General features: G+C 44.3%; 1 protein-coding gene across 1 annotated transcript; it reads right to left on the bottom strand.

Annotated features, from left to right (window-relative positions):
- Positions 1 to 462: 462 nt before the first annotated feature.
- On the bottom strand, positions 463 to 4,232 carry LOC124694267. Its single transcript, XM_047227272.1, has 8 exons — positions 4,197 to 4,232; positions 3,567 to 3,809; positions 3,332 to 3,481; positions 2,653 to 2,699; positions 2,392 to 2,562; positions 1,640 to 1,711; positions 808 to 962; positions 463 to 484 (listed from the first exon to the last, which is right to left on the bottom strand). The coding sequence occupies exons 1-7, from the start codon at positions 4,230 to 4,232 to the stop codon at positions 884 to 886; spliced, it is 798 nt and encodes a 265-aa protein (XP_047083228.1). The 3' UTR covers positions 463 to 484; positions 808 to 883.
- Between the last annotated feature and the right edge of the window lie 22,825 nt (positions 4,233 to 27,057).

Here is a 27,057-nt window from a genome sequence, read left to right as displayed (position 1 = left end):
AATCCATCTATCCATTAAATTATTTATTGCTTTCGTTCATGCATGCCTCACTCCTGAATCCTATACCGTGGGCACGCTTCTCAGCTGCGCACATGCTACTACTAAGCTAGCAGCTTGATGTATCCTAGCTTGGAGCATACGTAACCCTACAACGACAAAGCTTCGGTACAGGGAAATTTCTAACTCGAAAATTTACGATGAAAACAAAAACAAAGCTTCAGAATTGAACAGTTTTGATGCTGAACGTACTTGGTTGCTGTTCAAACATATTTGCTAGATCTCTGAGCCTTTTTAAAAATAAAACCACGAGCAAGACAAAGATCCAAATGCACTTGATTCATATACATATTCAATGAACAAAGTATCAATCCATGTTGAATATTTACCGAAAAGCATGATATACAATTCCTGAAGCTAACTAAGAATAGCTTGAGTGTTCTCGTTTGTCCAACACTTATCCCGGTAACATTTGGAGCGTGAAAAGCTGCAGAAAGCGCAAATTTTGGTCGTGCTTTAGTTCGCAAATAAGCATATTTGTATTCCTATAGGATGATGAACAAAAAATAAACTCCTGCATTGAATTGCAATACTTGTGCTTATCTATTTCAGAGTATGAAAAATATAAAGATTTTTTCTTCGAATGGGATGTTCGCTAAGATGCAAGACTAACGATGAATATGCTACCATCGTTTCTTACTACATGACCTCACCTAAGCTGGTACCTTCATGTCATGTAGTGTGAAAGGACCAGGGATTGTATAATTATCGTGTGGAAAAGAACCAAGAAGTAAAAGCCGGTTACTATACCAGCTTCTTATGTACTCCCTCGGGTCATTTTTAATTGACTCAAATTTAGTACAAAGTTGTTCTAAATCCGAGTCAATTAAAAGAGACTGGAGGGAGTATTTCTGATTGTGTCCAGGCAATAACTCAAAGCTACTCCTCCAAGGTTCCTTATCCACCTGTCAATTTGATCAAGTTATCAAACACTAGAGCTGGTCTGATTCAGATTTCATTCGCACATGTAGAAAAATTGTTGTCTATTATAACTGGAACTACAACAAATGTAGAACTATCTAGCCTGCATAAGCTTTACGCACACCCATAAAGCTGGAAATGCATAAAGGTAATTTTTCCTAACAAGGAATGCTTTCAGGTCTTGACGGAAAGTAGCTTGACACGAAACTACGAGGACATATGTAAATCATGCCTAGTCTAAATTGTGAAAATCATCTCTAGTACTAGTTAGCAAAGGATATCATCAATCATATAAATGTCCAGTAGCTCTATTGATAAAAATGGTCAAACTCCCAGCCTTCAGAATTCAACACAGACATCACTAGTATAAAGTGAATATACCATTTCCAGGTCAAAAGAAAATAGAAAAGACCATCTCCTGTACATAATTCAGTTGCCAACTACATAGGAGAAATGCAAAATATCTAGAAAATACTCCCTTCCAAAGCATGAACAGATTCCTTTTACCCAGTATTTTGGGAGAAAACGAATCACTTAAGGTGATGGAAGTTAATAGCAGAGGGCTTTTTTGAGCTGGAGGGCATTGTTGTGAGCATGTAAGTTGAGTTTTAAGAAAAAGCAAGGCCACTAGAACTTTCAAGCCAGAGGTTTTAGCTGGTACCTCCAAGCCACGTCTAACTCCACTTGCCTCTTGTTGATGCTGCTGCCTCGCATCCCCAATAGCCAAAGCAACCTGCAAGGAACATGGTGTGATTAGAAAAACATTGCACCAAATAGTGTACAAGAAGCGAGAGATGTAAATAACTAAAACAAGAAACTGTCAAGCTGTCGTACATATGACCATTTGACAAAATAAATTATTTTACTTGAGTACCATCTATTCAGGTTCCATGAAAAGAGCTAGTAGCTACAGAAGTTATTTAGTACAAATTAATAGATTTGATAGGAGTTAATGGATATTGGATAATCCATCATTTAATAATATAGAATGAACCTGAATAGATTACACTGCTGATACACTCATGGTGGAAAAGAGGAATCCAAAATCAGTTATTTAATAATCATCATGTAATATACTAGCAGGGTATAATCTGGAGGAACATTAACAGATAAAATGAACCTGAATGTGCAGACTACATGTATGTATGTCCAAAAGGTTTAGAATGATAGAAGTGATTTAGATATTAGGGGGAGTCAATTTGCGACCAAGCAAGACAAGCCTACTCCCCACAAAAAGAAAAAGAACAGAGAAGTAAGACTGCGTGCTAGCTTATCATCACATAGCACAAGCTACCTACACTTGATAGTCTAGAGCGAAGAAGAGCAAAACAACAGAAATCAAGTAAAGCCATAACAAGAAAACATCTCAACTTTGCAAATTCTTAACCAAAGCCATCCGAAGGTGGTACTGACCCACGGCGCGCAACGGAGTCCATCCACCGCAACACCACACACGACAGCGTAAGGTTATGCTCTCTGAGTTTGCGACAACGCCTCGACCTCCTCAGGGCACTCTGAGTTGGTATTGCTCGCAACGTAGTATGCTCTTGGAGTGAAGTCTTTGGCTTTAAAGCATGAGCAGTCCTGCATGAGAAATACAGTAGGGTCAAAATCGCCGGTTACACCTACTACTACTCGCTCACTCTACACTGGAAAATTGGCACCAAGACTTACCCATGGGTCTTGCTGTACTGGCCATCATGGGCATGCCCAGGGTCTTCCTGTGCACAAAAATAGTGCACAACTATTAGATATGATTAGAAAATGCTAGCTCAAAAAGGCTGCAAGAAAAAGGAACATGATGTTTGTTGAACTGAGCAGCACTAAACTGTCTAGAGCACCGTGCTCATTCAGCATAGGGCAAGCCTCCTGTTACAGAGAATAGAAGGTTGTGATGGCAAGCAAACTACACTGCACCCTGACTTCCCTCAAAACAAATTCAGTACCTAAATGAACCGAACCAGGAAGTCATCAAACACAATAATATATTGGAAAACAATATATGTTCCTTTGTTAGGCATGAATTCTCTATACATGCTTGATACAGAGACAACAAATACTGAAATACCTAGCGGCTTAAATTATCCTTGGTCTACGTCACATTGATCAACCAGGTATGATAACTCAAGTTCAGCACATCTTACATTACGCACAAGGCAATTTAGAGTTACTATATACATTTTTGGAAAATACTTGCTGATTTGAAATGCCACTTATACCGTACATATCCAATTATATTCTGACAAATGCAATACATTAGTTAATATGTTTTCGAGCTTTAGAGAAGATAAAAAATGAACTCTTTGCAAACAATAACTTGCAGCACTTGTTAAACGAGCTTTAGAGAAAATACCTTTTGCAGTTGCAGGGCTGGTCGACGTCTCCCTTGAGCTAGCTCAAGACCGGACTGGACTGGGCAGCCTGCGCGAGCGTCATCCAGTCGCAGCTCCACGCTCCGGATGGCTGGCCGTTTTCCCCATACGTCCTCCAATTGGCCGTCCTCCTGGTCGGGGATGAGCCCCGGCGTGAGAAAAACGGGCAGTTGAAGACGAAGGGCATAGGATGAGGGAGGAGGGGGAGGGGCTGACCGAGGTGCGTCGACGCTGGAAGGCCTCGATGCCGGCGACCTTGGAGGCGGGTGACCGATCAGCTGGAGCGGCGCTTGATGCCGCGGACGAGCAGAATATGACCGTGGCCGGGGATACGGCGGTGCGCGGGGAGGGACTCGAGTGGGTGGGTGCCGCCGTGCCGGCGAGCGGGGATGCAGGGGCCGGCGAATGGCGGCCGACGCGGGCGATGGAGGAAGAAAGTAAAGATCCGCTCTGCTTGGACTGCGTGGTGTCATTAGATTAGAAGATGGAGAGTGGAGAGATCATCAAAGATTGATTGCCGCGCGTTTAGCGAGGCGACGGAGAAAATTGGAGACTTTATTAACTGCCCCCGCTGCGCGTTTAGCTACTAGATTTTGCGTACCCAACCATCATCGAATTAAAAAACAAAGACTACCCCTCCGCTCAAAATTAGTAGATCGTGTTTTAAGTCTAGTCAAAGTTAATAAAATTTGATTGGATATTTAGAAAGAAAAAAAAGTTGACATCTACAATGTATAATTTATAGTAGTAGTAAAATCGACCTAAACTATATTTTCATATCATATGCCTTCAGTATTATTTTTATTGAACCACCGAATGGAGTACCAACGTGCAATAGCTAGTTACTTTGCTTCCCACCCCCTTCTTCTGCCCATTGACCATCTTCGGGCCGAACCCGACCCTTCTTCGGCGGGAGATGGGGAGGGGGACGTGCCAGAGTAGTAGGTAGGCAGGTGTACATATATGTTTCTCAGCGAGATGCCGTGGTTTTGGAGTAGCGCACCAACTTTTCTGGGCAAGATCTGGTGCCGTTGGTGGTGGTGGCGGCAAGGCAAGATGATCCGGCGGTGCCTGGTTCTACCCCGGAGATCTCCATCAAGAAGCCCAAGGTTTGCTCCCTTCTCTCTATTTTACACCTTCACTCTTTCCGTCCTTCGCTCGCCGGCCGGCCGAGGTGGTGAGGGGTGGGGAAGGATGATTTCGGGCGGTTGTGATTCAGAGAGGAGCAGGGGCCTCTTCCTCCCGGTGACTAGGTGCGGCATCGACGAGCCGCCGAGGAGCGGCGATGTCAATTAAGCCCCTTGGGTGAGGGTGGAAATCGCATGCTCCTCCTGTTGAGGCCCTCGGTAATAAGCACCTCTGGGCGCAGAGCTGCATCCTATGTGTCCTCGACATCAACCTGGCCGGCCGTGGCAGTGAGGAGGAAGATGAAGACGGTGGCGACGTCGTTGGCTTCTGCGGCCAATTTGTGTCGAATCCTGGCTTCTCCAAACTTCTACGCCCGCCTTCTCCCACCCGTTGCAGGAGTGTTGTGCTAGAAGGCGGGTTACTCGACATCGACGGAGCTATTGAGAATTCCTATGTCTGGGATTTCCGAAGCTTGGAAGCAACTTCGGCGAGCTTCATCTCGACGGCTGCATGTCGTCTGTAAAATCTGGTGAGCTCCGGCGTCCTTTCAACCTCCATCGGAGGCCTTCTTTTAGGTCAGCGGCCTCGCCCAATGCCGGTATTGAAGAAAGTGGTTCCGTCCCCGCGGCGGTGCTCAACGACGGTGCAGCTGACCTCTGGGTCGGCATAGGAGATAGGGAGGGACTTGATTACACTTCTTAGATCTTCCAGAGAGGTCTCCTCCGCATAATTCGGAGACCTATGTATTATGTTCTCAATCACCTCCACTCTTTGTGTTTTAATATAATCTTTCAGGCCCTTCGGGGCTCTCCTTGTTAAAAAAACCCTAACTTTACTTTACAACGTTTACGTCACTAACCTCATGTCACTAGATCTATTGTCAAATTTAGTTTCGTAATCTACCAATCTGACATCGTATATGTTGGTACTTATATTTCTATAAAGTTGATCAAATACAAATAAGATTAACTTAGAAGAAAGATAGAAGTACACTTATTCCTGGAAAATGGGAGTAGCTACTACTAGTAGCTAGAGGACAACATGCATCAGGATGAGATTCACTCCACACGAATCATGCATGGCATTCGAGCACTATAACAAGGATGGCATTCGACCAACACGAATCATGCGAATGGCAGCCAACGCGGGCGATGGAGGAAGAAAGGGGATCCAGGGAGACGGCTCTCCGTGGTGTGTCATTAGATGGAAAGTGAATCGAGGATGCCGCACGTTTAGCGAGGCGACAGGGAAATTGGAGACCCCCGCTGCATGTGTTCATCAAGGGACGACTCTCTAACTTTCTCCTTGTGTTTTGCGCACACGCACGCGTAAGATTAATAAAAGTCAGAGAAGTCCAAAAGCTAGCACTGATCACATCCATCGATTAATCAATGCATCCATCTATACTCGATCACCAAGTCACCATGCACTTTGCTAATCATGCCATATGCAGTTTGCACCGTGGCCAACTCCCTTCTTTTAGCTAGCAGTTTAAATTTTTGTTTACCTTAACTTACTCGATAATGATTGGAATCTTTATTTTGTTTACCTTAAACATGGCTATACCGCGTGGAGATTCTAACTTATACTACCTCCGTCCCAAGGAATAAGGCGCACGCGTGTTTCAAGGCAAACTTTGACCATAAAAATTAAGCAACAAAATCTTGGTTATATTATATGTAATTAGTATCGTTGGATTCGTATTGAAAAACACTTTCTAATGATGTTAATTTCATACAAATAATCTTTATACATTTGAAGTAATTCTTAGTCAAACGAAAAGCACGTAAAACGAGGGCGCCTTATTCCTTGAATCGGAGGTAGTAGTGGATAAGAGCATGTTTATCAGGTCCCTCAAATCGCGCGCACCCCGTAAAATTCCGGCGGGATAGGGGGTGAGGGCGTTTCGGGCCGTCTAGTAGGCCCCGTATTCGAGTCGGCCTGTATCGGCAGAATACGGGGTCTGTCAAATCCACCCCGCCGCCCCCTACAAATACAGGGTGAAGGTGCGAGTGGGGGTCCAACCCCTCACTCGCAACCCTAGCCCCGTTGTGCGCCGCCGCCTCCCCGCACCCACTCCGGCAAGCAATTCACACGCGCGGCCCGCCACATTTGCACCTCCGCCGGCCATGAGCGCTTCGCGGAGGAGTAGTGTGTCGCTCGCTGCCGTATCAAAGCGATCCCGCGAGTCGGCGCCGATGGAGGAGGCGTGGCGTCTCCACTACAAGTACTCCGCCGCCGGGAGTCGACGTGCGGCGTGCAAATATGCCGGCTGCGACTGGGTGCCGGCGAAGCTCGTCGACTTCGCGGAGGGCGGCCGCTACCACAAGGTCGACCCGCCGCTCAAGCCGATGTCGACAAATGGCAGAGCGAGTGGGAGCTGCAGCGCTCCTAGAAGGCCGCATGGGAGGGGAGCTCCAGCGGCGGAGGAAGAGGAGGCGCCGAGGGAGGACCCCCTCTTCTTGGAGGCGGTGGCCGCGTCCAAGAAGGAGGCCGATGACAAGGCTCGGGCGGAGGCGGAGGAGGCCATCGCCACTATCGAGGAGATGAAGGCGCAGGAGGCCGCCGCCACTGCCCAAATCGTCATCCTCGACGACTAGGTGCCATTGTAGAAGTCGCGATCCAGTAGGATCGCGAAATTTTGTAAAATCCCTATCTATGATCAATGTGATGAACTCTATGAATTCTCCCGGTTTTTGCAAATTTTAAAAATACGGGGTGAAGTATAAGGGTTCTGTTAAACGGAGTGGTTCGTGCATGATGAACTATGATCAATTTTTCTGATACAGGGCCCTGTACTCGCTCGATACAGGGCGAGCAAATGAGGAGTCTGTTAGACATGCTCTAACTACCATTTCATGGGCACTGGCCCAGTTTTCTATGAACTTTGCCACTTTGGGGGGTTTTGACGTTGATGTGACCTATTAGAACACAAACAAAGGGTAAATTCACATGGAATGACCACCTTCGATGAAAAGATAGCGGGGAGACATCGTGGAGCCTCCTGAACAGGGGCACATAAAATCACACGAAGAAGGGTCGAAACCCCTTACTCTTTTTTAGTCGGTCATAATATGGGGGTGTAAGGGTGATATTATAGGAAAATCCTTGCACCACTTTAAAGTAAAACTGCTTCACAAGAAGGTCCTTACTTATAGTGGGTAACTACCATTTCATGGGCACCGACCCAATTTTCTATGAACTTTGCCACTTTGGGGGTTTTTTCATGTTTATGTGACCTATTAGAACACAAACAAAGTGTAAATTCACATGAAATCACCACCTTCGATGAAAAGCTAGCGGGGAGACATTGTGGAGCCTCCTAAATAGGGGCACATGAAATCACGCGAAGAAGGGTCGAAACCCCTTACTCTTTTTTAGCAGGTCGTAATATGGGAGTGTAAGGGTGATGTATATAGGAAAATTCTTGCACCACTTTAAAGTAAAACTGCTTCACAAACATGATTATACCGCATGTGAAGATCCTTACTTATAGTGGATAGCTACCATTTCATGGGCACCGACCAAGTTTTCTATGAACTTTGCCACTTTGGAGGGATTTTCATGTTTATGTGACCTGTTAGAACACAAAGAAAGTGTAAATTCACATGGAATCACCACCTTCGATGGAATGATAGCGGGGAGACATCGTGGCTGCTACTGGACATGGGACTCATGAAATCACACGAAAACCCTTACTATTTTGCATTCGACCATACTATGAGAGTGTAAGGGTGGTACAAAAATTCAAATCCAATACACAACTTTAAAGTGAAACTGGGCCTCGCAAACATGACAACACCGCATGAAGATTCTAACTTATATTGTATAAGTACCAATTCACCATGTATTCCATATGGTATCTTGACATGACTTCTACCAACACTGCCGAGACGTCGAGGGGGAGGCGAATATGGGGGAACCTATAGGACACGCCGACCCGTATTGATGAATATATACACATACATAGAGCTAGCCAGCCCATCCTCACCACTCCCCTCCTACATGCTAACTATAGATGACATGTCATCTTGCTTATAGCCAACAGCCGGCTATACTATTGGAATTGCTCTTAGGGGCTGTTTGGATATCGAGTATATCCGAAACGGGATTTTAGAAAACACATCAACCACAACAAACTGAAAACTTTGTTTGGTTTCCCTAGTAATTAGGAGATATGGAAAACCCGGCTCCCGTAACACCCGAATTCCAGGTTTTAGGAAAAAAACGACTATTCCACGTTTTTCTATAAACGCGTTCCCGCAAAACTAGATCTCAACTAACTTTAGCTATTTCTGTCGATTTACATAATTTGACCCAAACAAAGAATAGCACAAACTCATCATAACGGAAAAACAAACTAAAACTCGTTTTCCTAAAATTCCTCTACAAACCCGATATCTAAATACCCAACGCTAATTCATGTAATCCAAACAACCACTTACTAGCAAATTTGGATTTGCCGGGCGGGAGACAGAAATTTCCCAAGCCGAAATATTACACGTTTGGATTGGATTTGCCGCGCTGCAAGACAGATACTACTTATTTTCGAGTCCGAAATATCTGCTAAATTTTTTTTCGAGTCCGAAATATCTGCTAAATTAGGCCGCCCACTTTCCTCGTTTCTTTCACCTCCCACCCACACCACACCGTCGATCCCCTTTCCACCCCCACCGTCTCCGGCAGCTCCGGCCAACCCTCCGGCCGCAGACCACCGCCCAGCACTGTCGATCCCCTCCCAACGTCATGGCCTGGACAGATCTACCCATTCACGGCCGCCCACCCATCTACCCAACCCCCTCCGCCGCCGGCCACTCACCCCGCTCTCCCCAACCACCGGCTCCTCCTTCCCTGCGACCCCCTCCACCGGCCGTCATCTCCCTCGCCGGCAAGTCACCTGCGCCGGCGCCGCCTCGCCACCCGCACCCCTAGCGCGCCCCCTCCGCCTTCCTCTACTCCCGAAGCCCCCAGCCTCTCATGGACGACGACCCCTGCAGCAGCACCTCACGCGCCACGGCAGGGGGAGCTGCTGCTCCGGCGTCTGCACCACCTGCTGCTGTCGGGGTGGGCAAGCAGCAGCAGCTGCCGGCGTTCACACGGTCGAAAAGTCGGCGTCTTCCACGGCCTCTAGCTGCCGCCGACCACATCGGCTGCATGCTGCTCCTCCTGCCTGCCGGCCACCTCTAGTTGAGTTGAGCACCACCACTCCCTCTCTCTTTTACATGTTGATTATTACTCGTGCTATGATGGTGGGCTGTGCTGAAACGGGGCTCCAAATTAAACTGTTGGTTGGTTGGTTTGGAGCCACGATTTCGTGGTCAATGCTTAGTTCGATTCAGATCTCTTGTGGTTGAGTTCATACGGGCCTCCTCTCACATGTATTAGCAATTTCACTTAGGAAGAAGGGTGTCAGTTCTAGATTGTGGAGCATCCTGTATGCTTTTTTTTTGTTGCGAATTTTAACTAACTTGAATGTTTTTTGATGCTTTGCTGATTGTGAACATTGAATTTGATTCAGAAAAAGTCCACCATACTGCATAAGTTTGATAAATCCATTAATCCTGGAGTCCCCAAAAGAATTCTGTAGCATATAGCTACTTGTCCCCAAACTATTTGATGGAATCCAAAGAGCGATTGCAAAATACCAATGGTCACTCGTGGGCCATCTGGATTTGTTTGTGTGCAGAATTACTGGCTAGTTGGCTAAGCATCATACATACATACAGGAGTGTCAGTGTTGTTTTACTTGCAATGGAAAGAGACATACAAGCTAGTATTGCAATGTGCTGCGTATTCTTGTGTTTGAAGCATGACGTGTGAACCAACTAACTACTAGTAGTGAGTTTAATTCATAAAGAAGAAGAAGAACTAAATCCTCGTTGACCCCTGTCCCAGTTGGTTTACTCACCGCGGTTTGGTTTTGTCGATGCAGGTGTATTTAAGTGGAGGCAGCCAACTGCGAAGCACGGGCAGGGAGACACACGGCAAACGGCGACATGGTACAGCTCCGTCGCCGGCCGGCTCCATGGTATTGCACGATCAATTTACCAGGCTGGTGGTGGAATGGTTGTGTTGAGTATTCGTTTTGAATAGATCGAGCAGTAGGTAGTTGTGTATGCTGTGTGTTGAGGAAGATAGTTTGGGGGTTTGAATGTCTCTAGTCGGAGGTTTGCTGGGGTTGCTTTTCTACAGTCGTTTGCCATCTTCTTGGGGTCTGCATTTGTACAGTTTTCTGAAGATCGAGTCTTGCTAGCTAGTCATGCATGCACAAAAGTTATTTTTTGTTGGCGGTTTGGGGAGCAGAACTCCTGCTTGGCCCAGCTGGATCTAGTTCCCATATATGCACAAATGATTTCGTGGTTGCATGCTGGTCAGCATCTTCAATGCTTTGGTTCAGATCTCTCGTGGTTGAGTTCATACGGGCCTCCTCTCAGATGTATTAGCAATCTGAAATCCACTCAGGAAGAAGGGTGTGATTGTGGAGCATCCTGTATGCCTTTTTGCGAATTTTAATTTACTTGAATGTTTTTGATGCCTTGCTGATTGCGAACATTGAATTTGATTCAGAAAAGGTCCACCATACTGTGTAAGTTTGATAAATCCATTAATTCTGGAGTTCCCAAAAGAATCCTGTAGCATAGCTACTTGCCTCCAAACGATTTTATGGAATCCAAAGAGCGATTGCAAAACACCAGTGTGTTCATTCGTGGGCCATCTGGAATTGTTTGTTTGCAGAAATACTAGCTAGTTGGCTTTGCATCATGCATAAATACATACAGGAGTGTCAGTGTTGTTTTACTTGCAATGGAAAGAGACATACAAGCTAGTATTGCATTGTGCTGCGTATTCTTTTGTTTGAAGCATGACGTGTGAACCAACTAACAACTACTAGTGAGTTTAATTCATAAAGAAGAAGAACAACTAAATCCTCACTTACCCTGGTTTTACTCGCCGCGGTTTGCTTTAGTCGGTGCAGGTGTAAGTGGAGCCAGCCAACTGTGAAGCCTGGGCAGGGAGTCACGGCAAACGGCGACATGGTACAGCTCCGTCGCCGGCTGGCTCCAAGGGCTTGGCTGCTGTATGCGACATGCGTGTGATAGGACCGGTTGGGTTCCTGCTGGTTCAGAATGATAATGTGGTTTTTGCGTTGTTTGTGACGGAGCTCTGTTTTGGTATTGCACGATCAATTGACCAGGCTGGTGGTGGAATGGTTGTGTTGTGTATTCGTTTTGAATAGATCGAGTAGTAGTAGTTGTGTATGCTGTGTCGAGGAAGATAGTTTCGGGGTTTGAATGTCTCTAGAGGTTTGCTGGGTTGCATTTGTATAGTTTGCCATCATCTTGTGGTCTGCATTTGTACAGTTTCCTGAAGATCGACTCTTGCTAGCTAATCATGCACGCACAAATGATATATGGACATGTAGTTGTTGTTTCTGGTGTGTCGTTGTTTAGGTCTCGTGAATCTCTCTTTTGCTTTCAAGTAGTACATACATACTGGCATACAGAGCATTTTTTGGTTGCTGGATATATAAGAGGATGTGTTTTAGCTAGGATTTGTTACGAGTTGAACTGTGCATGTTCCAAGTGCCCGGCCAGCAGCTGGTAGTGGTGTTATTTTGGAACGAAACGCCTGCAAGTGTTGTGCTGACCATGCTCTGCATATTGTTCTATAGGTTGATGATGAGGACTAAACGACGACGTTCTTATATTTCTCCATGTGCTGAAGAGGTAAGAATATGAGATGTTTGTTTGCATGCCAAATGGGTTGTGTGTGCACTGTGGCTCAGGTATGCATTTTGCTGTGTAGGTTGGAACCTTCAAGTTGGTTTTGTACGAGAGTGGTGCGGAAATGACGTCGATCGTTGATGTAGCCGGCGGCGCAATTGAACTTTCGTGAGGATATTATGGAAAGTAGCGAGCCAAAATAAAATAATTCAGAATTGGGGTCTGAGTGGGTTTATTTTGGGCCTCCGAATTTGTGAGACCATCGATCTCCTTCCAATTTATGGAAGGAGTTGTAACGATTCGATTCAGCGATTAAGTCGCCTAGTTGAAAATCGCGCGGAATTCTCCATGATTTTAGGTAGTACCACTCCAGTACTAATTTATTGCTGGGTAGGAGACTAAGCAATTGCCAATTAATGTCTTGCGATAATTAATCACGGTGCCTGGACTGCCAAAGCACAGCCCGAGAAACAACTAGCGCGTGCATTGCTGCTAATCGGGTTTAATAGTAGTAGTACTCCCTAATTAACCATAATTGCTAATACTAAGCCGGGGCGCTTTGCATGGCCAATCACAAGACAGAATTTCCATAATTGGTTAGATGGGTCATGAATCAGGTTCACATGTAGATGCGTTTAATTTTGAAGCATCATTTTGAAATATGCTATGGGAATGAAGGAGGCCGCGGCCCTAAGGTAGCTCCCCGGCGCACGCGGCATGGTGGCCTCCCCGCCCCATCTCCATCGTCAAAGTCATAAATCACGGCACGCGCTGGTGCTCGCGGCGTTCACCATGAATGTCACGGAGCCATTCCTGCATCAGGCGATCCAAGCTAAATGGCGCACTGACGGCAGACAACTTATCCGTGAGATGGCAAAGCAGGCCCACCTAGCAGGGGCTACAAGGACTGACTGCATGGCTACAAGGACTGACTGCATGGCTACAAGGAGCATGGCGTGCGGGGGAAAGAGCAACACCTGATGGCAAAGCAAGCACGATTGTTGAGTCGCGCGCGGGTGTACGCATGCCGATGCGTCATGCGACCGCAACATTTTTTCTTTTTTCTTTTTGCGGTCGCGAGGAGGAAGTCGATCGAGAGGGAGCGGGTGCGTACCAGCGATCGTCATTCGCGTCCTTGACTCAGCCAGGTTCCTCAATTTGCCCACCTCTGCTCTGCATTCGGCTTGGTCCGTTGACTGCTCGTTGATTTCGGATCTCTTCAATAATGTGCTTTACCCAATTATGCTGTGGGCTATTTCTTTTGCAGGATTAGTGAAAGAAATCGTGTTGCAGGTGTGAATTTTCCAACAAATACGACGAAACCAAATCTATTTTCTGTATTTGTTTCCTATTCAAAAATTACAGTTAGTTTTGATAACCGTCGAGGAAAAAAAGACCGGAGATGTGTGCGTCAACAACCACCTCCTTCATCGTGTATTCCCCCTCGCTGGAGAACACCAGAAACCAAGCAAAGCCAGGCGAAGTTCCCCGGGGAAATCCATGGCCAAGTTCTCCTTCGCCGACGAAGAGCATTCTCATGCCCCCGCCCCCGCCCCAGCCGCAGACACAACCGACGCGGGGGGCGTCGCCAAGAGGAAGCGTGACGGCGACGGCGGCCCTGACGACGGCGCGGTCAGTGGTGGATCAACCTCCAAGGCCCGGAAATTGGATGGCGTCGGCGGGGAGCGGGCACTCTCGGGGGACGGCGGGTGCGGTCGGGAGGTGCGGAGGGTCGGCGGGGACGGCGACGCGCGGATCAGCATGCGGATCGACCCGGACTTGCTCGACTGTTCCATCTGCTTCGAGCCCCTCTGCCCTCCGCTCTACCAGGTTTGCTTAATTTGCTCAGCTGTGCCAATTGAATTGGAATCCAGAATTCGTACCCTCTGTTTCATCTTGAGCTAGTATTTGATAGTGATAGATAGAAAATGAGATGCATGACGGTATTGCTATGGCGTCAGGGCCTCAGAGGACATATGCGTGCACAATTAGTTGTTCTACTGCTTTGTAGAACTTAGAGACGACAAACCAGCATCTAAAAATGCATATCTGAGTAAAAATCCACACCATTGCTGCAAACTGATCTGACACTCACGGTAGCTTTCTGACCTTCCTAAGTCCAAATCACCCCCACAACTTTGAGGTTCCAGGCGCTAACCCCCCTTATGTATTAAGTGGAGCAAATTACCCCCGTAAGTATGAAAAACCGGACAAAATACCCCCCCAGTCGTGAATGGCTGTTTGGTCACAGGATTTTGCCACGGTGGACAGTGGTATTGCTCCACGTCGGCATGGTTGAGATGGACCAGATGAATACTTGAATACGCACCTGGACGAGCCACAGCTGGTCGGCACCTGCGATCAAGACCCACGAGGTTTGTGGAGAACCGCCGTGTGAGGCGGCTGGAGCACCGCGCCGCCAGTTGATCTGATCTTCCTCGACGGCAACGAGGTAGGAGCACCGCACCGTCGGCTCGCATCTCTCTGTAGCAGCCACCAAAGCCTGCCGTGTAACCCTCTCTGCTCTTCCCTGCAGCCAGGTCTCTTCCCCGTCCTGGACGGCGACGACTGTTACTCCTGGACAGCGGCGAGGGCGGGCGATCGACGGCATCATCTGGTTATTGCAGTGCGGCGCTGTGCAGCAGGTCAGATCGTGCGATCTCTGCATCCAACATCTGGAAAGAAGTGCACCGAGCAGATCAGAAATTACAAGAAAATTATGAAATTCAGTTAGTACATACAGGGCAACAAGTGTAGTTTCAGTTAGTACATACAGTGCCACTCATGGGAGCAACCAGGAAGGGGAGACAGGAACTTGGACAAATAAACAGTTTCAAGTAAACTAGACATATACTATGAAATAGAGGGAGTATTTTTGTAGATCCTATTGCATGTTAAGCCGGAACATATAAGCCACTTTTCAGTTCACATGTCTTGTCATATTGAAGTGAGTCATACTAAAATCTAGGAAATGTTCCAGTTTTCTAAAATATTTGTGATGCAGCGTGTTTACAACAATATAGATCCTGCATAGTGTACTTACACTTGGTGTTTATTTGAATACTCCGACAGAGCTGACATGAAAAGTATGCAATAATGAAATGCTGAAACTAGAATAATAAACCATAGGCAAAAAATGAGATAAATCAACTCACAGTTCACGCAAGGTCTGAATTCTCCCGAACGTCTGAAGTATTGTTCCATTCAGCTTGTTATCATGCAGGTACCTAAGGATATGATTTTCCTAAGTAATGTATAAGTAATATAATTATATAGTGGCATTAATTTTCAGCTCCTAAGGGTTATCTTACAGTCGTTGGAGTTTGCCCAGCTTGATGAGATCACTAGATCAGGAATAGCTCCAGACAACCTATTTATTGCAAAAGATCTGCCCACGGTAATAGTGTTAGTTTGCTATCTTATATTTCCATTTACGTCGAGCCATTTAAATAGAGCATACAGATGAGGTGATATAGATCCAGAGATGCCCATACTTGATAAGTTCCTGGTATAAGCAAATACAATGAATTATTACTACATGGCAACAAGTGTAGTTCCAGTAGATGTTCGTAAGATTCAGATATCATGTGCACTTTGAACTGCATATGCCAGTACTATGATTTTAAATTCAGCAAATTCAGTAACATATGCAAATTCGTCTAAAGTTACAATTTTTGGTCTTTTTGTAGGATGGAGAATCTTTGTGTTCGATTCCATGTTCGTGGGAGAATGGTATATGATGGGAAGGAGTGGAACTATATTGGGGGAAAGAGTGGCTGCTCATCCGTGCCCATTACAAACATGTCGATAGAAGCCCTCAAGAGGCATCTGCATGATTATATGGCAATTTCTGATGAAGATTTGGAAGAGACCACTCTAAGTTGGAGACTGATTGAAAAGGAGAGAAATTTGAATTTCATGTGCAGCCTTGTTGACACCACAAATGTCATAAACATGGTTCGGCATGTGAATAGAGTTGCAGATGGTTATGTTGACATCTTTGCAGTTAGTCCAGAAAGAACTGCATTTGCTATTACAGACGAAGAAGGTGGATTTGAGGAGCAAGGAGCAGTGACAAAAGAGCAGAAAGAAGCGCAGCAAGTCCAGCACGAGCGCCAGCTTGAGTTTATGCATATTAAATTGGATCATGCAAACCAAGCTGAGTATGAGCAGGCAGAAGGGAGGCAAATTGAGCAACTTGATCAACAATTACTTAACCATATTGTTCCAAATGTAGCAAGAAAAATCCCAGTTGTGAGGGCACCAATGAATCTGCAAGACAAAGGCAAAGGAATCCAAATTGAGAGTGCACATGAAGGAGAGGATGCTGAGGACAGTTCAGATAGTGACTATGAGAATGTTCATGAAGCAGACAGTGGAGATAGTAGTGCCGACGATGATGAGGCCATATTCTACAGGAAGTATGTAGAAGAATTGAAGGAGAGTGTGAGAAGGCAAATGCTTGGAGAGGACAGGGCTCAAGTGAAAGAAGAGTTCATTGTTCCAGAGAATATTAAAGAAGAACAAGAAGTGGGAAGTGAGTGCTTTGACAGTGATGATGATCTTTCGTTCGATGAAGATAGTGATGGAGAAGTGAGAACAAGGAAGACCAAACACAGAGTATATGATGAGAGTGCTCAGGTGAAAGAGTTTGAAGTTGGGCAAAGCTTCACTGATAGTAGACAGTTCAAACAAGCACTTATCAATTATGGATTGAAGGAGCACCATCATTTGAGGTTTCCCAAAGATGAGAGGACAAGAGTTCTTGCGAAATGCAGTTGGGTCGGTTGTCCATGGAGCATATATGGATCACTAGTACCCAGCAGGTCACAGTGGTTCAAAGTCAGTAGGTACAACAATATTATATACATATACTAGGAACACATGCAAGTTTTTGGATGGATTTCGATGCTACGATTCGTCGTTTCTGCCGAAACCCTTGACCCGTGCATTGGTCTACGCCTTTCAACGGCTTTGAAATGGGGTTGACCAATGGGCTTTCTTGTTTGTTTGGTTAGTTTGTAGGATCACATAAATCAAAACTTGGGCATATAAGCTGTCAAAAACTTGCCAGCTATTGGGTGTGTGCATATGAATATTAGTGACGTGAGAATAAAATGTTGATAAACCAACGCCACCAATAGTGTAAGTAGACCACTTTTAATTTTACGCGTGGTCAGATTGTGATCCCACATATTTGTGGTGTCCCCGTATACCAGACCGTCACCAGTAATGTAAATAGTATTGACGTGCTGCAGGTTGGTACGCCGCTAATATTGTGCACTTGGCCAGGCTTGCCGCTTGTGTGTTCCACAAACTTGGAGGGGTACCATTGCTTTAGCATGCAACCTGTAAAGAAATACTGATGTCGGCGCTCCACAGGTATTTTGGCCAAATACCCGTAGTGTCGTACTTTAGTAGTGCGCAACTAACATAATGTTCCTTTGAGGGTTTTCTCTAGTAATGTTTATTGTATCTTATTTTTATTTTCTTTTGTTGCTTGCTGCTATGTGCATTTTAGCTATGCAAATGGCAGGTATAATTAAGCTTCTATGAATTTTATCAAGGTGTTGGTAACTTATATAAAAAAAGGCCATCTATCGAACTTGCTGATCATGACAACACACCCATACACCACCTACTGCCTACAATATGGCAGCAGCTGTAAATTGACGTTACACACCTGGGTCTTGTGCATTCAGCAATCGGCATCAAGCCCGGTTTACACAGTGTTTAACATAAATACGTAATCATCAGCAAATGAAGTCAATGATCATCACATCGATCTTACTGTAGTTGGGGAACAGAGCTTGATGAACTCGTCAACCTTGGCCGAGTACAGGTGAGGGAAGCTCCTGTAGTGGTCCACATGCGGCGACCACACAAAATTGTGGGCCGACACGTTCAGCCCTAGTGATTTCTGCTTGCTGATGAAGCTCTCCACGCATTCGGCAGGTATCACTCTGTCGGCTGAGCTGTACATGTAGAACTGAGGGCAGGACGGCTGCTTCTCTGATAGAACAGCGAGGAGCTTGCGTATTCCCCTGCACATGATTAGCAAGAGGCAGAAAAGTGTGAGGAAATTAATGAGAACCCATCGGATATACATGTCTCTATGCAGAATATGTTCTTCAAGCCAATCCTCGACCTCTCCAAGAGGCCAGGTGGAAGAAGCACATACTGAGGATTATGGTCTAATGTAGTTTCTAGAATAGAAGGGTCAACAGGCCATCTCGGCCTATCTATGAAAAGTACAAAGTTTCGCTAATTAATATGTATCTGGACATCTAGAACAAATAATTGTTAATTAACGGGGAACCATAAATTTTAGTTTTGTCACACTGAATAGAGTAGAACATTTTAATTATAATATGATATAGCTAGATGAGTTAAAAGAGATAATATCACCGGCAAAAATATTGCTATGGGAATATATTTTAATGCATACAGTTTCCTGGTAACTATGGACAAAGATGTGAGCTGTCAATAGCATTTAAGCAGATCAATATTTATTAATGGTGAATAGACTTACTTGTTCACATCAGTGACAAAAAGAAAAAATTTAAAGATCTTCTCAAGAGTTGATTGAAGAACAGATTCACGCCATGATTGCTTCGTCAACTCGGAGACACAATTAACTTTGTTCAAGGCACCATTAAAAGTAGATCCATCAGGAGAGTCAGCTGGGGGTCCTTTGAAAGAACTTCTTTTCTTCATCATGGCAGCAGTGAAACCAGCAGCCCAGACCTGAGTTTAGGGTACATGTGAGAAACTCTAAGTACTGAAGTTTGTCTACATGGCAGACTAAGTAAAAATCTCTGTCGGTGCAGTAATAGATCAATTAGTATAGTGAAATGTCTCGCAAATGAAAATTCCCCGCTGGCTTAAAATGGAAGAAACGAATTGCAAGCATTAACTTTTTATACCAGTTCAAGCACATGTTTTGTAAAAAATAGTACTCCCTCCGATCCATATTACTGTCTCTAATTTATTCAATCGACACTAATTAATATGGATCAGAGGTAGTAGTAGGATATACAAACCTTGGGTAGTAGTAGGATATACAAACTAATTGTGCACGCATATGTCCTCTGACGCCGTCTTGCATCTCCTTTTCTATCTATCACTATTCTGGATTCCAATTCAATTGGCAGAGCTGAGCAAATTAAGCAAACCTGGTAGAGGGGAGGGCAGAGGGGCTCGAAGCAGATGGAGCAGTCGAGCAAGTCCGGGTCGATCCGCATGCTCATCCCCGCGTCGCCGTCGCCGTCCCCGCCGACCCTCCGCACCTCCCGACCGCGCCCGCCGTCCCCCGAGACCGCCCGCTCCCCGCCCACGCCATCCAATTTCCGGGCCTTGGAGGGTGGTCCTCCACCGACCGCGCCGTCGTCAGGGCCGCCGACGCCGTCACGCTTCCTCTTGTCGTCGCCCCCGGAGTCGGCGGCGGGGGCTGGAGGATGGTCTTCGTCGGCAGCGTCGGCGAAGGAGAACTTGGCCATGGATTTCCCCAGGGAATGGAGCAACTGCTGGCCTGGGCTGGCTTTGCTTGGCTTCTGGTGTTGTACACCAGCGAGGGGGAATGAGGGGGAGTTGCTGACGCATCTCCGGTCCTTTTTTCCTCGACAGTTATCAAGCTAAGTGTAGTTTTTGAATAGAAAAAAAAAAGCAGAATATAAATGTGGTTTCATTGTATTTGTTGGAAAATTCATACTCCGTATTTGATTTATTCCTGCAACACAATTTTCTTTCACTTGTCCTGCAAAACTAATTGGAAGATCCTTTCATCACCACCTTCTATGCTTGCCTCCCCTAGCCTGTGGCAGGTTCCTAAAATACAGAAAATGATCAGAGTTAAACGAAAAGAGCAAGTTATCAAAAGTAACTATCCAACATGGGAACTGATTATCAGAAACCATCAAGTAACAGTGCTGGGCTGCTGGCATATACCCAATTTGTGCTTATATTATAGCACTGTGCTTGATCCATTCGCTCGCTCGCGTTTTTGAAGATAGAATTCCCTGATTGCCCGCCCTGCTACGCTAGCTGAGTCCGCTCGCGCTGCGGATTAATTACTCCTTCCACCAGCTGCCGCGCGCAACAAAACAACCACAAGAGGAACAAGAGCCAGATAAATACCTCAGCGACGACGACGGACGGATCGACTCCTTGCTCGCCTGCATCCTACGGATGGATCGCTGCTCGCCTCCTCGCTCGCCTGCATCCTACGGATCCGCAGGCCATTGAGAAGACAACAACGACCATGGTCGCCTCCATTGCTCGATCTGTGTCCAGCCGGCCGGCGATGACGACGACGGTGCCGGCCTCTCCTCTCCTCTCCTCGACAAGTAAAAGTCAAAGTCTAAGTCACACGCGATTCCCGCACGCGGTGTCTCACGATGGGCTCCTACTTATAGAGCAGCTTTGGGCTTCTGGCTGGTTCGAATTTTGCCGAGGCAGGGCGGGAAGGAGATGAGCGCGCGGGTGTGAAAGTTTGGTGTTAGACTCTCCCTAACTCTTCGTTTCCTTGCTTGATGGTGGAAACAACTGTCCACATGATGATTGAGTCTCCTCGTAAAACAGAACGTAGCGAAAAACGAGACTATTTTATTAGGCATACTACTTTGATGCATGCCAGGCGGCTCAGTTTCTACCTCTATACCCACTCCACAATGTTGATCTGATTTGCCCTGTTCCCCAATATACCTTTGACCAAAACGTTTATTATCCATTAAAAATGATGAATTAATTAATACACGTGTGTGCTTCTCAATGTTCCTTGCCCTCAACTCGGTAGTTTATTGAATATACTACCTCCGTTCCAAGGATTAAGGCGCACGCGTATTCCAAGACGAACTTTGACCATAAAAATTAAGCAACAAAATTTTGGTTATATTATATGTAATTAGTATCGTTGGATTCGTATTGAAAAACACTTTCTAATGATGTTAATTTCATACAAACAATCTTTATATATTTAAAATAATACTTAGTCAAACGAAAAGCACGTAAAACGAGGGCGCCTTATTCCTTGAATCGGAGGTAGTATAATGTTTACTGATCTAGGCAGCTTGACGGTAATCAACATAATTTGCTTGCTCTACCTAGTGAGATAAAAATGAATATAACCTCAGTTACGCCCAAGCTGGAACCAACCAAAATAATCTGTGTGCAGTCGCTCGCTCGAGCTAGCAAATCGACCCATCCATGGGTGCACACATATTCAGTATGTATTTAAACCAAAGCCAATTCATTCTGATATGACACTGAATGCACATGCACAGTACACTTCATATTCAAAATCACTGTATAGAATCAGTTTTGGGTAAATCTATTTATTAGACATCCAAATCAAACACAACTCACATCAAAAAAATCAAATCGCTCTACAAAAATCATCCTCGACTTCAGTTGACAATCGTAGCAGTAGACACACCAATTCTATGCCCAACAAGTCTAACCTATTTACATACAAACATCATCGGCTTCATTTCATTCAAGGACAAATCTCTATAGCTTGTCCACTCCATGGCCATGGGCACCTTGATCCCACTTCGCAGCGAACCATCCCGTCCATGCCTTCATTGCTGCAAGCAAGCTTGTCGATGTTCTGGCTCAATGTTTACCAGCCGAGCTGCAGAAAGTATCTCTCGCCCTCCCGCAGCTCAACAACCTCCATGCCCATAAGAAATGCAGAAACAATATGATCAACTTCCCTGCATCCAGCAGCTAGCAACACACCTTCCCTGCATCCAACAGCTAGCACACCTTCCCTGCATCCAGCAGCTAGCAACACACCTTCCCTGCATCCAGCAGCTAGCACACCTTCCCTGCATCCAGCAGCTAGCAACACATCTTCCCTGCATCCAGCAGCTAGCAACACATCGTATGTATAAAGAGACGATCTGGATATCATCAATCATATAAATGTCCAGTAACTCTAGTGATAAAAATGGTCAAACTCCCAGCCTTCAGAATTCAAGACACAAGTGTTCGGTCACGAAGCCCTAGAGTTACGCCGCAGCCAACCAGCGCAGACTCAATCCGAAAAGGCCAGCAAAAACGACGACCACAGACCTCATATAACCTACAATGGCAATAGCGAGAAAATAGATCAGTGCAGCCCGGGCCGACACCAACCAATAAGCGAGGAAAGGACAAAGCAACGGTGACAACCCGCTAGCTTCGTCCGGAGGATAGCCAAAATAATAAATCCAGCCTGATCGGTGATAAACAAACTAGCTAGCTCGTGATAGACAAATAATGCAAGACCCGAAATACCAACGCCACTTATGATTTTTCTTCAAGAAACAATAGTAGTTCTTCGACTAATTAACAAATACAAGTTTAATTAGCGATAGTATTGGAATTTTAGCCATGACTTATATTGGACATCCGGATCATATACTTCAAAAAAGACACTAAGGTGCATACAACAAAACTAATACATAAAAAAGAACATCAAGCAAAGTCAATGCGGAACATGAATGTTTCGAGACGTCGAATCAAAGCATTGTAGTAACCATATATATTGTGTAGCTATCGTGCTAGAAGAAAACCTGCTGCATAGAGGCCCCGGCTCGAGCAAGGAACATGGTGTCTTCTTGTCTTTCGGCTTCCAAGGCATGGCTATCAAAAGCTGGGTACAAACCTACTAAATGGGAAACTAGCAGCTAGAGCATCACAAATTAACAAAGCTGGGTACAAACAGCTTTAGGTCACAACAAACTAGCTACGGTGAAGTTATGAGAAGAATCATGATGACCTAGGAACTACGCATAGATGTTAACAAGATTAGGACAGCTTATATATCCGTTTAGCAAGCAATTCGAATAGCAAACCGAACCGTAAAGATTAGTTTCTTGGCAAGGCCCCCGATGGGCCCCACCTTGATGGTGCACTCGCTTGACAAGTCCTCAATTACCTCATCTTGCTCCATCGTCTCCGCTGGCAAGGGTGACAGCTCCGGCCGGTCCACCGTACCAAATAGACCAAATAGTAGCACGATCCATCCCATACACAAGTATGTCTCTTGTAGGCTGATAGTGAACATATAAATAAAACTTCATGTTAGTCTATCTTCACTAAGAAATATACAAAATGTAGCCCAAGTGCATGTTAACCAAAATGGCTATATAGTGCAAATATTCAGTTCGAATGATTCTTATCAAGCGCGAGAAAATCAACCATGAACCAACTAACATAGACATCATAGATAGCTACTGATTCGTTTATGAAAGGTTCAAATCTATGCTGCAATCTCATCTTATGTATGCAACATTAGTTGTTTTGTATCAGTCACACAGGAGCCACTTTGGAGAAACACTATATTAATGAAAGACACCACAGTAACTATGCACAACACAGACAGACAGTAATCACCAGATCAGTTGCAGCTCACAACCGTACAACTATGCAAACATCTAATTTGACATCTGCTACCATAATAATACTAAGAATGAGGGATGTCACTATAATCTCCAAGCAAATCTTCATAGACATGGAAACAACACATATAGTAATAACGAGATAGCTCGTAGCTCACAACAATACTAATATGCAAACATCTAATAGATAGCGAGGATTTCACTGAAACTTACATGATAATATTCAGAATGAGAGATGTCACTATATAGAATCTCCCGAGCAACGTTTCATAAACATTGCAACATTGCACGTAATAACTCTCGACACATAAACAAGAGACACCGTGCCAGGCCGGGCATCACGAGAGGGGCACAAAAGAATGTTCATCAAGTTGAGACGAATATTTTTTGCATGCCATTGAACAAGAACATCCATTAGGTACATGCGAGTATGAGATGATGAGCTACGACACACCGGAACAAGAAAAAGGGGCCATCTTGATGTGGCGGCGGAGGCGAGCTACCTTGTGTATGGGCTGGACATCATGGTCAGACTGAGTTTGGGGTCGGACCCAACAACATCATCAGGCTGCAAGAAGCATCCAGCTGCAGCTGCCATCATCTAGTCCTCCTCCTCGACATCCTTACACAATAAAAAAACACAAATGACATCAGTTCTAAATGAGTTTTGGCAAGAATAAATTTGGAGTAAACTTGACCCACATGACACGAGGGAGCACCGGTCCAGCAATTATCTTTTAGTTAAACTAGACGAGATTCACTAGGACTACAACAATGGCAATAAGAACATGAATCAAATAACAATGCGCTTTGAAGGTCAGCCCAAAAAAAGAATCATCGCGATGCACAATACACAACTTGATGATGATGTATATATATGTAACATGCATGTAATCCAATGATTAGCAACTAAACAAATAACTATTGGTCCAGGAAATACTATACTCTCTAGCGAAAAACTAAGAATTGATTATAATGTCAAATAAGAAGAGATCATAGAATTATAAGGATGAACTTATTTCGAAAAGCTTGTAATAGATCTGATTGCTTCGTGCTCGAGGGATCTGGTTACTTGTTTCAGTGAGTAAAGTGTACAATAAAGAGAGATCTGGACTGAACTAAAAACAAGAAACTATTAAGATGACATACACATGACCATTTCACAAAATAAATTGTTTAACTTCAGTACCATCTACCCAGGTTTCATGAAAAGAACTAGAAACCCGAGAACAAATTTTGTACAAAGTAATAGATTGAATGATTAAATGGACAATGGATAATCAGTCCGTTAATAATAAAATGAACATGAATAACACAGGTTGGTACACACTGATGGTGGAAAATTAGAATCCAAAATCAGTTATTTAATAATTATCATACAATATACTAGCAGAGTGTAATACGGAAGAACATTAGCAACTAAAAGTAACAGGAACGTGCAAACTGTATGTTTTTTCAAAAGGTTCATACATGACAGTGATTAGAAGGTGATTTTTTTATGATGCAACCAAAACCAAGAACATGACAAGGCAACTATATTAGATTAGAAGGGGATTCTGAATACAAAGATATATGTCCATTCATAAGAAATAATCTCAGATTTAGAAAACAGAGTAGTACTTTGTTTCCTTACACTAGATGTTCCAAGAATTTTTCAAAATATTTTGTTTTCCACGGTGGTTTCAACCAACAAACATACTTTTATATCTCGCAGTTATTTCCGAGAGAATATTCAACTCCATTACAGTTCCATGACAATGATTCATACACAAAGTCTAAAATGAGAACTATATTGTAAACATAGGAAGTTGCATTGAGCTGAAGTATAGGAAATTTCCATTCCAACCTATTGCGGAAGGTGCAGAACACTAGATCACCCTCACTCGCTGATGTCTCTAGGCCTTTCTTCTCACCGTGTGCAGTCTGCTAGTGACCAAGACCATGCCGAGCGGCTTGGCATCCCGTCCTCCATAAGTGACAACACCTACATACACACATCAAGGGAATGAATGCCGAGAGAATATATAAGAAACTGAAAATTTCCTAATTTAAAAGGCCATACTCGGATTCTTTTTAATCATCACAATTAACCTAGTTGTTTGGTGGTAGAAGAAATACTCCTTTTTCTACATCGAATCAAGTGATTAGTGACAAAAAATAATACACTAAAAATCAATAACCAATACACTCACGCATCCCAAAATACCAAAAACTAATCAAACAAGTGTAAAAAAGGAAAGTATTTTTACAATTCCTATGACCAAGCAAAACCAAATGGTGTCCCTTTCTTGAAAATTTGTAATTACATTCATACTAGAAACTAGACAAGGCGACTAAATTTTACAGCAAGAATTAATATTTATACAACAGAAACTGTTTTCATCAGACTGATAGGTAAATGAGTTAAAGAGTTAGAGAAAACCTCAAACTTGAATAAAAACCATATTAATCAAACTAAGGTCGAAGTAAATGTTGACAATGTCAAACTACGTGTAGAACTAAAAAAACTAAGATATGTACATGCAACATGTAGCTTGCTTGATTTGTGTATAGATAAAGAGGTCCCAGGTAAAGACAATGTAAAATGGAGCAAAGCTCCACACTCACCAAATGTTGCACTTCCCAAACCAAAAGCACAGCAGGATGCAATAGCTAGCTTTCCAGGACCTCAATATACACATCAGCAAACAGACATTGAACAATAGTACATTGAGAACAAAACTAGTTCCAAAGACCTCAATACATGTTTAGATCAAGCCATTAAGTTATCGGAAAACAGTAGTAGACGACCTACAGCTCATACAGTAGAGGCAGATCTAGCATATGCAATCAATCATGAAGCAACATGTTTGATCTGAATGCTTAGAAGTCGTAGAACAACCTGGGAGGGAGGCACCAACATCGCTCCTGGAACAGCTACTGCTCCTGTGAAAAGATGCAAGGTCCAACCACTCCAAGGTCCAACCAGTCTTGGAACACAAAGGCAACAATTCAGCAACAAATAAGGAGCAGAAATAACCATCACTACATGCATCAAGAAAGCTATAAACAAAATTCATCTATTCGCAAAAGAGCAACCACTCTGATCTAGTGTTCCAGCTCAGCTCCAATAAGTGCACTCAGCCCACAAGTAAAAATCTAGTGTGGCCTATGCCAAATAGCTGCTCCACCATGCCAAATAGCAGCACAAGGACTGATTTGGTCATCCTTGCTATACACAAGCAAGTTTCTTATAGCTTATAGCAAACATATAAATAAAACTTCATATTAATCTGTTCTCGCTGAGAAATATAAAAAATGCCCAGCCCAAGTGCATGTTAGCCAAAATGGCTATATAGTCCAAATATTCAGATCTGATGATTCCTATCAAGCGCAAGAAGAAGAACCATGAAAAAACTAACATAGATGTCACATATAGCTACTGATTCGTTCATGAAAGGTTCAAAGATGGATATCTACTCCAGATCAGCT

The sequence above is a fragment of the Lolium rigidum genome, chromosome 3, assembly GCF_022539505.1.
Source record: "Lolium rigidum isolate FL_2022 chromosome 3, APGP_CSIRO_Lrig_0.1, whole genome shotgun sequence".
Classification (NCBI taxonomy): Eukaryota; Viridiplantae; Streptophyta; class Magnoliopsida; order Poales; family Poaceae; genus Lolium; species Lolium rigidum.
Note: the sequence above shows the minus strand (reverse complement) of the source record. Positions and strands in the feature narration are given on the sequence as shown.